Here is a 15609-nt window from a genome sequence, read left to right as displayed (position 1 = left end):
AATAATGTAGGCCTAATTACGTTGTAATTATACCTCCGTGCTAGCTTTGTGGTTTCATCAGTTTATATTAATTTTGTTTGCCATGGTATCCTAATTTGTGTTCATAATCATTAAACTTATTCTAATTTTTAAAAAAGAGCAGATTTTGATTAGTTGACAATGCGCTTATCGCCCTCACCCAAACATTTATATGAATTGGGTTAATTATTTAAATATTTCATTACCTACTTTCTCATTTATTTATCTCTGAAATAATATTCGACAAAGGCCTTTTACATTCTTTGTTACATTTCCCTTTTTAAAATTAGGTGAGATTGGTAACCGCTAGAAACAATGGATGTCAAGGGAATGTCGTCTCTTCGGCCTAATTTGGCCAGTCATGCTAAAAGTTAGTTTTTTTAATAAAGGTAATTTTAGGCTTTCTGTCATAAACAAAAGAATAGCCTACATTTAGTGTGCAATAATAACTGCCGTCAAAAATATGCCATATTTTTTCCAGAAAAACCTGGAATCGAATACCTTTAGAACCGCATGATAAAGCCTGTGGTAAACATAACTTGACGATACTTTGACGTTTTGTTCTACATTGTACACTGCACACACTCTCACCCCAAGCTGTCTTTTCTAGTTTCTTATTAAACATGTACGTTATCAAAAATTAACATAACTGCTTAAAAAATTCGCATTTTTGCTATGGGTGTGTGTAATTTACGTTGTAGAACAAAACGTCAAAGTATCAACTGGATGTCATATTCTTTGTAATATTTAAATATATTGTTGTCAAGACTCATACAATAAATATATAAATAAGAGATGTTAGAGTTTATTAGATTTTTTACAGTTTGTTTGGCTTTTTTGTATGTCACTCTAAGTTCCGGACAGTTATCACATTATGTGACTATAATGACATTATGTGACTATAATGTCTAATAATTCTTACACTTTGTAATACCCTCAATATAAGTTCATATCATTTGATAAACAGAGATAAGTAGATTCAATAAATGTGCTTTTTATTAAACATTTTCTTATTTTGACTTCATAAAGGGGTTTGGACATCAAAAATGCACGTCACGTCGTTGGGCCAAAGACAGTAACGATGACGTTGATTTGACCACATCAAAAAGCGTGAGTCCGATGATGAAACATTGGAAGAACTAGTTATTCAACACAAACCTCCATCACAAGGACGACTCGAGCAGGACGTTTCTCAGTGATGCGCTACTCAGTTTGAGGTACATTATGAGATGTTGCAACTGTAATAACTAACCATAAACAAACCGATGTGTACATTTCAAATATTTACTCAATTAGTAAGAACGTCAGACAATCTGGATTAATAGACACAGTTCTAGGTAATAGTGGCCCACAACTGATTAGCAGAATTATTTCAGTAAGACAGTAATAATTAGGGGTGGGGAAAAAAATCGATATTGCAATATATTGTTGTGCTCTCTGTCGCAATAAATAATCGATACAATAACGCCCAATATCGATATTTTATTACAACACAAAATTATTAATTTACCCGTTGTCAGTGTCACTGTCACTACCCAATATCTACCATTCTGTTTGCGGGGGGCGCTGTTCGAGTAAATAGGGGTAAAGTGGCGCAAACAGCGGCCGGTGAAGAACACAAGTAAAGGCGGGCGTACGCGGTGCGAGTTCGGACACTCGGGAGGTCGTGACTGAGATATTGCACACATTACGAGTCAGTTAAACTGATAATCGCGTCAAAGCAGCTGGTACACGGCACGACTGTCCTGCACAAATTTTATCCCGAGCCGGCGGCAATCACGTGAGCATTCGCGCTAAACACAGAGACCGGAGCTTTCAATGTTGCAGGCAATAGCTTCAGATAGAAAAATGACAGAATGTGTGTGCAAATGATTTGTTGAAAAGCAGAGAACAGTAGCCATTCCGTTCAACATAAAAAACAAGAGAGAGAGAGAGAGAGTGTGTATGTGTGTGTGTGACAGTGTATGCGCACGCTGTATGGTTGCTACCACTAAGGTATAGCCCCATATGGATATCATCAAGGCAGTGAGTTATTATGCAAATGCATATTTCTTTGTACAATGTTGGAAATGTTTATTAATGCATAAAATTTCCTTATCCTTCTTTTTCTTTTCAGTCACATATATCGTGATATATCGTTGATGAAATTTCTTCCAATATATTGAATATCGTAAATATCGCGAATCGTGATATTATCATATCGTGGACCACACATCGCCACAGAATTGAATCGTGAGGTACCTGTATCGTCCCACCCCTAGTAATAATGTGATAATAATAGTAATAATGCCGGTTAGCAGGAGACCTACACAATATAAAACCCAAAACTAAGTATTTTGAACACCCGGTAGAAAAAAACACTTCAATAATTTGTCATACATCAGTTCAAATAAACTGGGTACTGACCCATATTTCAAGAGCAAGCGTTTTGCGAATCCTGCGTTAAACTCAGAGATTTGAGAAGCAGTCATCAGTAAAATAACGTGTTTGTGGGCGTCAAGTTGTTCGTTGGCGGACGATGTACAACATAGGCGGGCACAAAGGCGGTTCAGAGTCATTTCTTTCTTTTGGGAGACAATAACTTTATTTATTGTGCTCTTTCGACTTTACAACTTTGCAGAACGTTTACATTCACTTACACTGCATGAAAGGGAATATTCAAAAAACATAATAGGGGCATGTTAATATTGATAATATCTTTGCTACTAATGAACTAATGAGCATTCATAATTTATGTTCTTTAACTATGAATACAAAGCATACAGTAACGTTATCACAAAGCCAATTTACAACACTTAATCCAAAAAGTAATTGAACTTGCCACAGTAAAAGTGCAAAAGATGTGTACAGATTATATATTTTTAGCAGTTAAACACAATGTAAATTAGTTCACCAGATCATAACAGAAATGTTAGACAACTCTTGTTCTGTTGTAAAATGTCTTATTGGTTTTCATTTGAGGCTTTGTATTAAAAGTTTATTTTGATTAACATATGATTAAATATAGTGTATTTGGCATTAAATAAATGCACATTCTATTTTAGTACTACTTGTAACACATTAACATGAAATAAATAATCTTATCACATAATAGAGTCAAATAGGATACATTTTAGAGTACGGTCACACATTTAATATATTTACAAAATTTCAAAGTTAAAAGTATTTGTTTTCATTAATTCATGAACCAACAACAAGCTAATGTGTTTGAAGGACCCATTAAAGGTGCATTGTGTAATATTTAGGAAGATATGTTGACAGAAATGCAATATACACATAAATGTTTTGAGTGGTGTATAAAGACCTTACTTAATGAACCATAATGTTTTTACGTTTACATTTATTCATTTAGCAGACGCTTTTATCCAAAGCGACTTACAAATGAGAACAATAGAAGCAGTTAAACTAACAGTAGGACAACAATATGCAAGTCCTATGACCCTTCTCAGTTTAATCTAAAGCGATTTTTTTTTTTATCAGCTGAATTGTAATTGACATATTGCACAGGTTTTCTGGAATTGATGAATGTGACCAATCGTTTTCATCTGCAGTCGAAGTTACAACTTCACATGGACACCAGTTAAACCATAATGCCAGAGTTTTTTTCAATTGAATGAATTACTTTGCAAAATATATCAAAATGAATGTTTCGAAGTGCTTTGCGAAACGCTACACACTGGATGACACCTGCTACTCAAAATGGTGTAAAAGCAACTTTTACAATGTGTGATTACAATGAAATTGCAAATGTTTTCATGAAAATGTGATCTTATTAATGTATCTACAGATCATTAAATACCAATGTAAATAAAAATTAATTGTCTGTATAATTTGTCGTCTTTTATTAATTTGAAGTGCTAGTTTTCAGAGTTTTTTGAGAGGGCTTGGATAATCAGATCATTTAAAGACTATTAACTCTCACTGACTCTCTCCCTTGCCAGTGCTCTGACTACTAAATTAGGGAGCTGATTGAGATGCACCAATATATTTAGTTTGGATTTTTTCTTTCTTTCTGTTAATTATTCTCATTTTAAACATGACAGAGTGTCCAAACTTAGAAAAACCACCGGTGAAGCAGCAACTGAGATCCATGTGACATACTATTATAAAGATGGCGTTTATTAAAGAGGAGAGTGAAGACATGAAGATTGAAGAAACATTCAGAGTGAAAGAGGAAGATGCTGAGGAACAAACAGGTTGGTTTTATTCTCAAACCTGAAGTCTGAACTCTGTCATTTGAACCTTATTAAAATGTTGAACTCAAAAGCGCTTGCTCCATCAAATCAATGCCTTAATAAACACAACTTTATTTCCTGGGAGGAATTCCAGAAAGCAGGGTTACCTTTTTCTGAAGAATGCAGGGCTTAAAGTATTCCGGCACCGTGCCGGATCTCCGGCGTGCGGCTGTGAGGGAAAAAATCAATTAAAAAATTTGTGAACCTGTGCATGCGGTTTAATATTTTCGAATACATTTATTTCACCTACCAATCATAAGAGGAATGCAGCTCTAACTTACGTTACAAGCCTATCAGAAGCAGAGAAGGGCGGGTCCTGGCAACACAGTTTGATTGACACCCATACGTCAATTAGCATTGTCGGTGAAACAATGGAGCGTACGTTTATGAAGCCTGGGGATGATGTCCTACCAATAGATAAAGGACTCAAAAATAAAAGTAGAGATGGCGAGCCTTTTGGCAGTTGGTGCCAGAAACAGAGAGCCCGGGGCTTGTTTCTGTACGATTTGCTCGAGGAAGCTACTGTATGCCAGCAGCGGTAAGAAAGTGCTTGCTCGTCATGATTTAGACTCCGGTCATAGAGCCGCTGCACATGCACTCAAACTTACCACGACGTTGCCGGGAGCAACTGTTACAACTGACACACCGTTGTCTATGACTGACCATGTCTGCGATTTAAAAATACGTTTGTGCACATTTATAGCAGAACATGATTTGTCATTCAAAATTTCGCAACCACTGTTCACCCTGTGTAGAAAACTAGCAGAAGACAAAAAAGCGTTAACTAGCCTGTCGGTTTCAAATCAACATGTGAGTTACATGAGCACTCATGGCATTGCACTACAGTTCAAAAAATGTTTGTCTGATAAGCTAAAAAAATTCATGTTCTCACTCAATGTTGATGAAGCAACAACCTTGAATATGAATAAAATACTCAATGTGCTTGTTCGCTTTGTTGATAATGAAAGCAACAGAGTAATAACACAACACCTGGCAAGCAGAAAAGTCAACATTGCCAATGCCCCAGCACTTATGCTGGAACTTAAAGATGTCATGCAGACTTATGGTCTTGAGTGGAGACAAGTTACCAGCATCATCCTCAACAACAACTGTGCAGTCATGAGAGGAAAAAAGTCTGGCCTTGAAACTCAAGCAAGTTCAGCTAAGAAGTGGAAAATTTCTGCTCTGATGTCTATTATGATATTGAGAAGTCACCAAAACAGAAGGAGATTTTCTCAGAGTTTCAGAGTCTGCTCCATCTTCCTTCCAAGAGCTTGATAAGACCAATTAGCAACAGATTTCTTCAGATGCTGGAGGTGTGCACCAGGCTGAATGAACTCATGGATGTACTGGTGGTGCGTTACTACTATGTGCTGGATCCAAATGAAGAACACAAATACAGGTAATCCTAATCATTTTGTATTATAAATTAAGTATTTTTTTAATGTGCTTTCTCTGCAGTTAACCATTTTTATTGTATTATATTGCATGTAGAGAGTGATGTGCTAGTTTACAGTGTGGTTAGGTTTTATGTAAGAATAAGCGATGAAAATAGCCACAGTGGTGTGTGTGTGTTTGTGTGATACAGAAGGCTTCTGAATGAAGTGCTGACAAGATATGCACTAACAGTTGAGGAAAAGACCAGAGTAGAAATTCTTCAACAAGAACAAGCCACAGCATCCCGAATGGGAACACAAGTCGACCTTAACCAGAAGGCACGAATCTCTGTGCTTTTTACAGAGTTTGACCGATTCAAAGTCATGATCGACATGTTCAGAGGTATCTTGTAGTAGGCTAACTTGTGTAGGCAAAAACTTTAGGCTAAATGTAATTAAAGTTAATAACAGTTGTTTTTTTACAAAGGGAACAGCCAGGTCTCTACTTCAGCAATCATAACCAGCTTTAGAAGTTATACAGAGTTATATAGAAGTGTTCAAATAAATAGCAATTTATTGTTAAATGAAGTGAAATTATTTTTAATCAGTATGTTATTTCCATATTTCAAATGTAATGGAAAGATTAGACATTCAATTCCAAGGCAAAATATTAAAGGACAAGTTCGGTATTTTACACTTAAAGCCCTGTTTTCAGATTGTATGATGAAATAGAACGGTTAAGTTAAAATTTGGACACAGCTGCTGTCCCGATAATTTTCGTTTTCTTTCGCTTTCCCCACTCCAACCTCCACAATGGCTGCATAGGTGCACAGGAATAATCCTTAAAACGCATTACACTTTCGTTTACAAAGACGTGAAACTCACCGAGTGGTCAGGGGGGTTCACTGATATGCTCACACAAAAATCGCTGCAAAAGATGCTTTCCAACAGGTGTTTTACCATTCGTTGTAAAACTGTGGACCTATTTTTCCAAACGCCTCACACCCGTAAATTCTTCTGTTGAGAGCTTGAATAATAGACACTTTAGCCCAGTTGGTGGCAGCGGAGTAATACCGTACCTCACAGCACATCCAATACAAGTCAATGGAGTTGGACAAAAACTACGATAAAACCTGTTGGAAAGCATCTTTTGCAGCGATTTTTGTGTGAGCCAATCAGTGAACACTCCTGACCACTCGGTGAGTTTCACGTCTTTGTTAACGAAAGTTTAATGCGTTTTAGGAAGGATTATTCCTGTGCACCTATGCAGCCATTGTGGAGGTGGGGGAAAAGCGAAAGAAAACGAAAATTCTCGGGACAGAAGCATGTGTCTAAATTTTAATCTTAACCGTTCTATTTCATCAGAAACGATCTGAAAACAGGGTTTAAGTGTAAAATACCGAACTTGTCCGTTAATATACTTTACTAAGTCTGCATTTTTTAACAGGAAATGAAGAAAAGCAATATTTTTCTTAAGAAAAAAAAATAGCAGTGTTGAGAATTTTCTCTTTTCTCTTCAGCCACAAACACTTGACATACACTTAAAACATTTTAAAGATTTAACTCAACTTTAATTCACTGAACTAATATGTAGTTGCATAACCATTGTTTTGATAACATCTGATTATGATCTGATCCAGTAAAAAAAAAAAAATGCAGACCTGGTCAAATTCATTAATAATTTGATTTGGAGTCATTTTTCCATTACATCTGATATATGGAAATAAAAACTATTAAAAGTATTTATTCACTTTTTTAAAACGCACTGCCATTTATTTGAACTGTATGTAACTGTTTTCTTTAATTCTGTTGTCTTGTTGTGACAAGTTTTTTTTACGCTTGTGAAAATAATGTCAAATCAAAGTAACATTTTGTTTTATGTTTGCAGGCGTACTTTCAACTTTTCAGGGATTTTTGAAAAAAATGCAACATGAAAAACCAATGGCGCACTTGCTGCACGTGGAGATGGTGGCCCTAGTTAGAGAGCTCCTCAGCAAATTTATGAAGCCGGAAGCCATCCCACTGAGTGCAAAGGATATCATCAAGATTTATGTCCGGAGTAGAGATTTCCAACTATCAGACAAAAGGTTGTCTGTTGGAAGATACTGCTACTCTGCACTGAACAAGGCCCGTGTAGAGAGGAAGATATGGGAGAGAAACATTTATAACTCTCTCAGAGAAGGATACATGAATTCCTTCTAAAAAACCTTCCTCTGGACAACAAGATAATCACCTCACTTTCTGCGCTCACTCCCTCTCTGATTCAAGATGACTCCATCTGTGGGGCTTTTATCACATTAGGAGAGGCCTTGCCTAATGTGGTCGCACCAGAAGAGATTGGTCAACTAGAGGAAGAGATACGGGCATACCAAATAGAGGTGGACAGACCCTCCTCCACTGGGCCATCCAGACCCTGACCAACCTCCACTGGGCCATCCAGACCCTGACCAACCTCCAGTGGACCATCCAGACCCTCACCAACCTCCTCTGGACCAGCCAGACCCCTAGCCCCCTCCTCTGGACAAGTCAGACCCTCAGCCTCCTCCTCTGGACCAAACAGACCCTCATCCTCCTCTACTGGACCAGCCAGACCCTCACCAACCTCATCTGGACCAAACAGATCCTCATCCTCCTCCACTGGACCATCCAGACCCGGGACAGTGACAATACGTACAGGGTACTAGAATAGAATACAATACTATTCTATTGTTGCGGGCCAAACGTTGAATGGAAAGGATGTATTACTTTAAGTATTAGGCCATGTCCACACTAATACTTTTTCGTTTGAAAACTTATATTTGGTATAACTACATATATTTGGTATACTGTCACTTAACCGCGCCTCCCCAAACCACGCCCCCGTCCTCTTTTCTGAAAACTAAAATATGGTCTAATTAAAGTGGTTTTATTTGTCAAGGAGTGGGTCGCCTCATGTGGACATGTTGAGATCACATGACCAGACAAACTTTTTGGAAAGAAATGCAATGAATGCTGTATTCACCATTTGTACAATGTGCATTGAGGCTACTGTGACAATATTGATAACCTCATAAAAAAAATAAAGAGGGTCAAAAACACTTAGTTTACAAACAAAATAGTATCATACTAACATAAGGGTCGTCCCCCCTTAAAAGTATAATTAAAAACTACGCTGTGTATTGTAGATAATATAATGATATATACTTAAAATAATTGTGTACGTGGTGAAACAATACAAATGATTTAAGTTCAGAAACATTTTTAGTCCCCCCTCCCTTGCCTCACAGTGCTTTGGTCCACTGCTTGCTTTCCACTCACCTATACACACAAGTTCGGTGGGAGAGATCAAGTTCTTCAATAGTTGTGGATCTCCAGTATGTTGCCTGTCAAGGCTATCTTATTAACTTCAATAATCGGATGAAGTGAATATTTTCTCTTTAATATATATGATGTTGTGTCATTTATAAATTAATCATGAAAAGAAAAAATGTATGATATCCAATCTATTTTTCCATGAGTCTGCAATGTCAACGATTATAATGTTACCTAGTTTGTTTGGTAGCTTGTTTAATACCCTAGCTTGTTGAATAGTAAGTCACCCACTACAACTAACACAGTGATAAGCCTATGTGTAAACTGATATTAGGCCTATATAGTAGATCTATTGTTGTGTTGGGACTTGCTCAATATGATGTTAAGTGGCAGATGAGTGGGCTTGTCTGTCCCAGACAAAACCTAAAATTCTATGTGGAGGACACAAGATAATTTAATAATTATAATATGATTGTCACTTCCATTATGAGCGCATTTGACATTTGAAATAACGAACTTGAGCGTGCAAAAGACGCAATATGTAAACGACCCCTAAAAGCGGACATTGCGTCTGAAATTAAAGGCAAGAACGCCTATTTATTTAGCTTTACTCTGTTACATGAAAATTTAAATATGTAATATCATAATTATGTTTTGAGAGTTTACTTATGTAATTGTTGCATTAGGCTATGAATTAATAAATATTTATTGATAAGAACTATTTCATGTCTTTTCATTTACAGTAGGCTATTATAAACCACGAGTAGTCGAGTAACTCGAGTATTGTTTTGATAAGAAATCGACTAGCAGAAACCAGTAGTTGTGCAACCCCTAGCGTGAGCCTATAAATTTAAAGGGTTAGTTCGCCTATTTTAAGACATGAAGTTGTATGCAATCCTTACCAGCACTATTAATAGTGCATACACACTGACCCACTCTGTGGTAACCTCCCTGGTCAGAGTTCTGGCCGCTGGAAGTTTTTCAAGGAAGTAGTCCTGCTTAGTTTCCGGGGCCACAAAACTGTGCGTTTTTACGTGAAAAAAATTATTTGCGTTTCAAAGCTTGATTAATTAACATCACAAAAAACACGCCCGACAAAATTCATAGCTTAGTTTTAATCGGCACTATTTTCTTTCCATTTCTATCAATCCGCGCTGCTGTCGACGTCAACAGTGCGCACGTTCCGATCAGCTGTAGCTATGAGACAGCTTTGGCTGGTTGCCATCGGTTACTCTGCGGGTGCTAAAATATCCAGAATCAAGGATTTTCGTGTGTGCAGCGCTCACTTCAGCGAAGACGATTACATCCCCAACCAAGGAGGGAAAAGAAAAAAAACACATTTTAAAGAGTTTTGCTGTACCAGTAGCACGGGTAAGCTCTATTTACTAACTTTATGATCCCATGTCTAAACTGTAGCCTACGGTAAACAAGCTGATGTTGTTTAATATATAAAACAAGCTGATGTTGTCGAAATCACGTGAAAAGCAGTCTAATATAAAAACAGTATATAGGGATATTGTGTGTGTGTTCAATCAAATAAGTTTTCTCAGCAAATTGTACCTATATGGTACAATTTGCTGAGAAAACTATTTGATTGAACACACACACAATTGAGTTCATAAAGGTATCCCTTTGGCGTTGTGCTAAAATTACTTTCATCATCATCTGTTCCGTCTGACATTGTGCTAAAATTGGTTTCATCATCAGAAGCTTGTAGTCAGACATGTTGTCAGCGAGTCGCGCTATCAATAGCTGATCTGAACGTGCGCACTGTTGACGTCGACAGCAGCGCGGATTGATAGAAATGGAAAGAAAATAGTGCCGATTAAAACTGAGGTATGAATTTTGTCGGGCGTGTTTTTTGTGATGTTAATTAATCAAGCTTTGAAACGCAAATATTTTTTTCACGTAAAAACGCACAGTTTTGTGGCCCCGGAAACTTACCAGGACTACTTTCTTGAAAAACTTCCAGCGGCCAGAACTCTGACCACCAGGTTACCACAGAGTGGGACAGTGTGTATGCACTATAGTGCTGGTAAGGATTGCATACAACTTCATGTCTTAAATGGGCGAACTAACCCTTTAAGCTTTGTCGGCTTTGAATTCTGGTTGGCAATCTGGTCACCCGATAATCAGCTAATTTAACAAAATTCCATTAGTTATTCCATATAGAAAGCTTGAATTGTCTACTTTTAAACAAAGCAATTCAAAATGAAAAGAAACCGACTAGCCTACCCTTATGTATTCCATATGAAGTGTGCATTTCTCTCTCGCGTTCACTGCGAAGATGACGAGTCAGCATCGTCAACTTCATATTTGCAGTCTGACACTGACACAGAAAACACTAGTTTATTAATAAACAATTAAAATGTCTCCTTGCTATATTTGACACATTCATAATCAATACTCTTGCCGGTTCTTTGTGACAGCTGTTATGTGTGTTATTGGCAGCGTCACTCTCTGGTTACATGAACGCGTCACCACCGTATCAGCACCGAAAACATGGAGATTTTATTTTAGAGAATAATCACACAACCTATTCAATATTCTATAATTAAAACAACTTTTTGAGCAATGTTGCCGGGCAACGTTGCTGTCAACGGGCAACTAGGTGAGACACAGGGCAACTAATTAGGGCAATGGACAGTTGCGAATGCCAATCTGAGAGGAGCAAATCTATTGCCATGGAGACCAACACCACAGAGATGGATGCTGAAACTTTTGCAGCTGTCACTGTTGTCTTGGCTTCTTCAACAATGATTTTACTTCAATAAGTATCACTTATAACACAAAACTTAATTTGCTTAACTTAATTAAAACTTAATTAAAATAATTTGCCATTATTATTACATAAATTAATCATATTAAAGGCAATAACATTAAGGTACTTGGCCACAGGACATACCTTCTCCTCTCTGGAATACACATTCCGGGTTAGTAGGCACAGCATTTCTAAGATTGTAGTCCTGTGAAGCTGTTTACAAGGCATTAAAACAGGATTACCTCAAAGTACCATCCACAGAAGAGGAGAGGAAACACATCTCCACCAGATTCGAGGAGAGGTGGAACTTCCCACATTGCATTGGTGCACTTCCGCCACCAAATTCAGGGTCCCATTACTATAACTACAAAGGTTTCAGTTCAATAGTTCTCATGTCTCTAGTAGATGCAGACCTGAAATTTATTTATATCGGTGTAGGGACAAATGGCAGAGTTAGCGACAGAGGAGTTTGGGCCAAGTGTGGGCTGAGCCGGGCATTGGAAGACAACACACTGAACATACCACCACTAGAAGACCTGCCTGGACGTCAAACCCCTGTCACTTATTTTGTTGTGGCAGATGAGGCCTTTGGTTTGAAGCCATGGATGATGAGACCATAATCAAGGACACAACTGGATAACAACAAGCAAAACTTTAACTACAGGCTCTCTTGTGCACGTTGTTGAGTTTTTCGCCAAGCAATCACACTGGAGCCTCCCAAGGCTGTAATAATAACAAAGGCAACATGTGTTCTTCACAATTACCTAAGAACTGAATCCCTTACCCGTTACACCTACACACCTTCCCAGTCTCGTGGATCAGGAGGACACAGAAACGGGTCGACTTATTCACGGTGCTTGGAGGGAAGAACCAGAATGTATGTGCCTTATTGTAGCTTCCTCAGACAGAAATTCATCTTTGCAGGCAAAACACGTGAGAGAGGAGTACTGCAGCTACTTCAACACAAACGGAGCAGTAAGCTGGCAAGAGAATAAATTACTGTTAAAGGAGAACTTGGCAACTTTTTAAACTGAATAAAACGGTCTAGAAATCATTTGGATGGTTAAAAAATCTGTTCTGGTGATTTTGGTGACTTTCCCCGCTCCCCCCAGCGTTCCCAGGTGGAAAACCAACCTTGCAACTACCATCCTGGCAAGATAGAAATTGGATGTCTCGTGAGAAGCGAGAACGAGCGAGAAACATGAACTGCTTTATGGTTGATAACAGAATACAAAATGTACATGTCAATGTTCTATGATAATGTGTATGATGTATTACCCACCTCGGTAGACATAGCTCCACACGATAAAGTTGGCTTGCTCCGATCATAACAAATGCACATGAGCAGTGGTTGAAAGAGGGAGAAGGGTGCCGCAAGTGAGTTTTTTACGACAGTGTTGTGAAATATACGCCCCACATCTGTAGGGTGAGCTTGTGGGGAAAACATGCAACAACAAAAGTTTGAAAATCAGCGAAGAAATGACTATAGTTGCCGAGTTCTGCTTTAAATAACAGATTACTATACATACTAATATACATACCATATTTTCCAGACTAGTCGCTCCGTAGTATAAGTTGCATCAGTCAAAAAATGCGTCACGAAGAGGAAAAAAACATATATAAGTCGCACTGGACTATAAATCGCATTTATTTAGAATTTCTTTTCACAAAATCCAAGACCAAGAACAGACATTTAATCTGGAAAGGCACATTATTCAACTACACAATAGCACACAGAACAACAGGCTGAATAGGTGTCCGGCATGTTAACGTAAGCTACACAATAGCATAAAGAACAGGTATATGTTCTTTATGTTATTGTGTAGCTTACGTTAACATGCCATTTATCAGGCTGAATAGGCTAAATTAACATAAGCCAGCGAGTCCAACAAGTTACCAAGTTACAACAAGTTAAAGGAGAACTCCGGTCAATTTTAACATTGAGCTCAATTTTTAGTAAATTTGGAGTGCTGTCAATACAGAGAACAACGACAAAAATCGGTGTTGCCTACACCGTGTTATCCTATTTTTAAAATTTGCACCCTATTGACTTGAATGGGGTCTAATTTTAAACCTGCTTTTATTTCTCTTATCATCCTTGATGTGTCATACAAGTGCCCAGCCATGTTGAGTGATTCCTTCAGAGTGAACACGAGTGAATCTGACTGCATTAGATGTGAAAAATATGAATAAAAATGATGTTATATCAGCCAGCGCACATACCTGTGTTTAATTCCTGTTTTCGGTCGAAGTCCAAAGTAGTCAATTGTCGAGTTCACGCGCGTGATCATATGTAACTAAACCTATGCGCGTGAACTCGACAATCGACTACTCATGTTAAAATTGACCGGAGTTCTCCTTTAAGCAAGTTCACCAAGCTCCCGCGATCTCATTCCACAACACTGTACTCTTCATCCTCGGTGTCGCTTCTGAACAACTAGAGCGCCCTCTTGCGGCTGTAGACGGTAATGTTTTCTCTTGGTTCATCAGCAACACAATCTCATGAAAGTGCGTATCTATACCACAAATGTTATTTCTCGTACCATTTATACGGCAAAAATGTTTTTAGCGTGCATATGCTACGCATTGAAAACCCTTGGGTAGGATTAGGGGTGGGGAGTGCGTGCGTATTACAAGCCATAAAGTGCGTATTACACCAAATAAAGTGCGTATCAGATGCACGCGAAAACTGCGTATCATATGCACGCAAAAACAATTTTTGGCATATAAATGGCACGAGAAATCTTGCCCAGATGTTGAAGGCATTCAATACGGGAACATTTTTTAAATTCCCTAATATCTGACCATTTTACATTTAGCCATTTACAACTTTATACTTTGGGTGTACTTTATACTTGCAGCTCAGGAGCATAGCTCAAATTTTTCTTTGCAGAGCAGATATCCGGTTTTTGATGTAAAATTTAATAGCCAGCCAGTCCCTCCGTTTTAGGGCTTCCGGCTCAGATTTGAGGCACAAATCGCAGGCAGCCTTTCCTGGAACACGACAGGATTCAATGAAGTGCATCATGTGTTTTTCAACTGCATCAACCTCCACCTTCTGCCAATTATTTTTCTTGACTGGTTTGCGACCTAAATGAGATTGAAATTACTGAACTTGAACGCAGGACAAATTTATAAAAGTTTTGCTAGCATTCTCACAACGAATAACTAAACCCATAAATAAATCACCTGCCAAAACAGTTCCTTTAAATAAACTGAGTTCTTCACTACAAATACGGTTAGAGAACAGTAGCACTGTGTTTCAGTTAATCAGATCATTCACACAAGTCACTCACTATTTTTTGGAGATGATAATTGGATAGCTTGAAAGTTTTTCTGTGTGTCATTTCGCATCCGACTGCCTGAAGAACATGGTGACTCGGCTGTGTCCTCAACACAGTCCTTGTTTCTTGGATGCTGACTTTCATTTTGAGATGTCACATTGCACAAGGGTGGACTCACCACACAATCTGTTTAATTAAAAAAGAACAAATATTGCACGTGAGCCTATTGTGATTAGTATAGTTTTCATAAGTGACTATAGAAAAATCATACTCTGTTGAAATCCTTATCTTTTGTCACATTACACCCTGGAAATTAAAATATATATATAAAAAAATGGCATGTATATGTACATATTATAACCCTTGACATCCAAGCAAAAATAACATTCAGAAGAATTCTTACAATTTAATTAGTGAAATAATTCACTAATTATTTAACTAATTATTACACTAATTATTTAACGGGTTTAGTTAAGTCAGGGGTGTCCAAACCCTTCCATGGAGGGCCTAGTGCAGGGGTCTCCAACCTTTTTTCATTTGAGAGCTACTTTTTAAAAATGAAAGTGGCCGAGAGCTACTCATGTTAATACAACACTTAAATCTCTTAAATAATGTCTCATAACTCTCATATTAACAACTATCGA

General features: G+C 37.8%; 1 protein-coding gene across 1 annotated transcript; it reads left to right on the top strand.

The window, feature by feature from the left end:
* The first annotated feature begins 3940 nt into the window (after positions 1-3940).
* LOC307003811 (uncharacterized protein) lies at positions 3941-9601 on the top strand. Its single transcript, XM_079622628.1, has 4 exons — positions 3941-4214; positions 5561-5655; positions 5842-6032; positions 7518-9601. The coding sequence occupies exons 1-4, from the start codon at positions 4197-4199 to the stop codon at positions 7829-7831; spliced, it is 618 nt and encodes a 205-aa protein (XP_079478754.1). The 5' UTR covers positions 3941-4196; the 3' UTR covers positions 7832-9601.
* The last annotated feature ends 6008 nt before the right edge of the window (positions 9602-15609 follow it).

The sequence above is a fragment of the Phoxinus phoxinus genome, assembly GCF_949152265.1.
Source record: "Phoxinus phoxinus genome assembly, chromosome: 9".
NCBI lineage: Eukaryota > Metazoa > Chordata > Actinopteri > Cypriniformes > Leuciscidae > Phoxinus > Phoxinus phoxinus.
The sequence above is the reverse complement of the archived record's forward strand: the minus strand, read 5'-3'. Positions and strand labels throughout refer to the sequence as shown.

Coding starts and splice junctions, on each gene's coding strand:
- LOC307003811 (XM_079622628.1), top strand. Junction 5,656..5,841: donor AATGAAGAACACAAATACAG/GTAATCCTAATC, acceptor TGTGTGATACAG/AAGGCTTCTGAATGAAGTGC. Junction 6,033..7,517: donor CATGATCGACATGTTCAGAG/GTATCTTGTAGT, acceptor TTATGTTTGCAG/GCGTACTTTCAACTTTTCAG.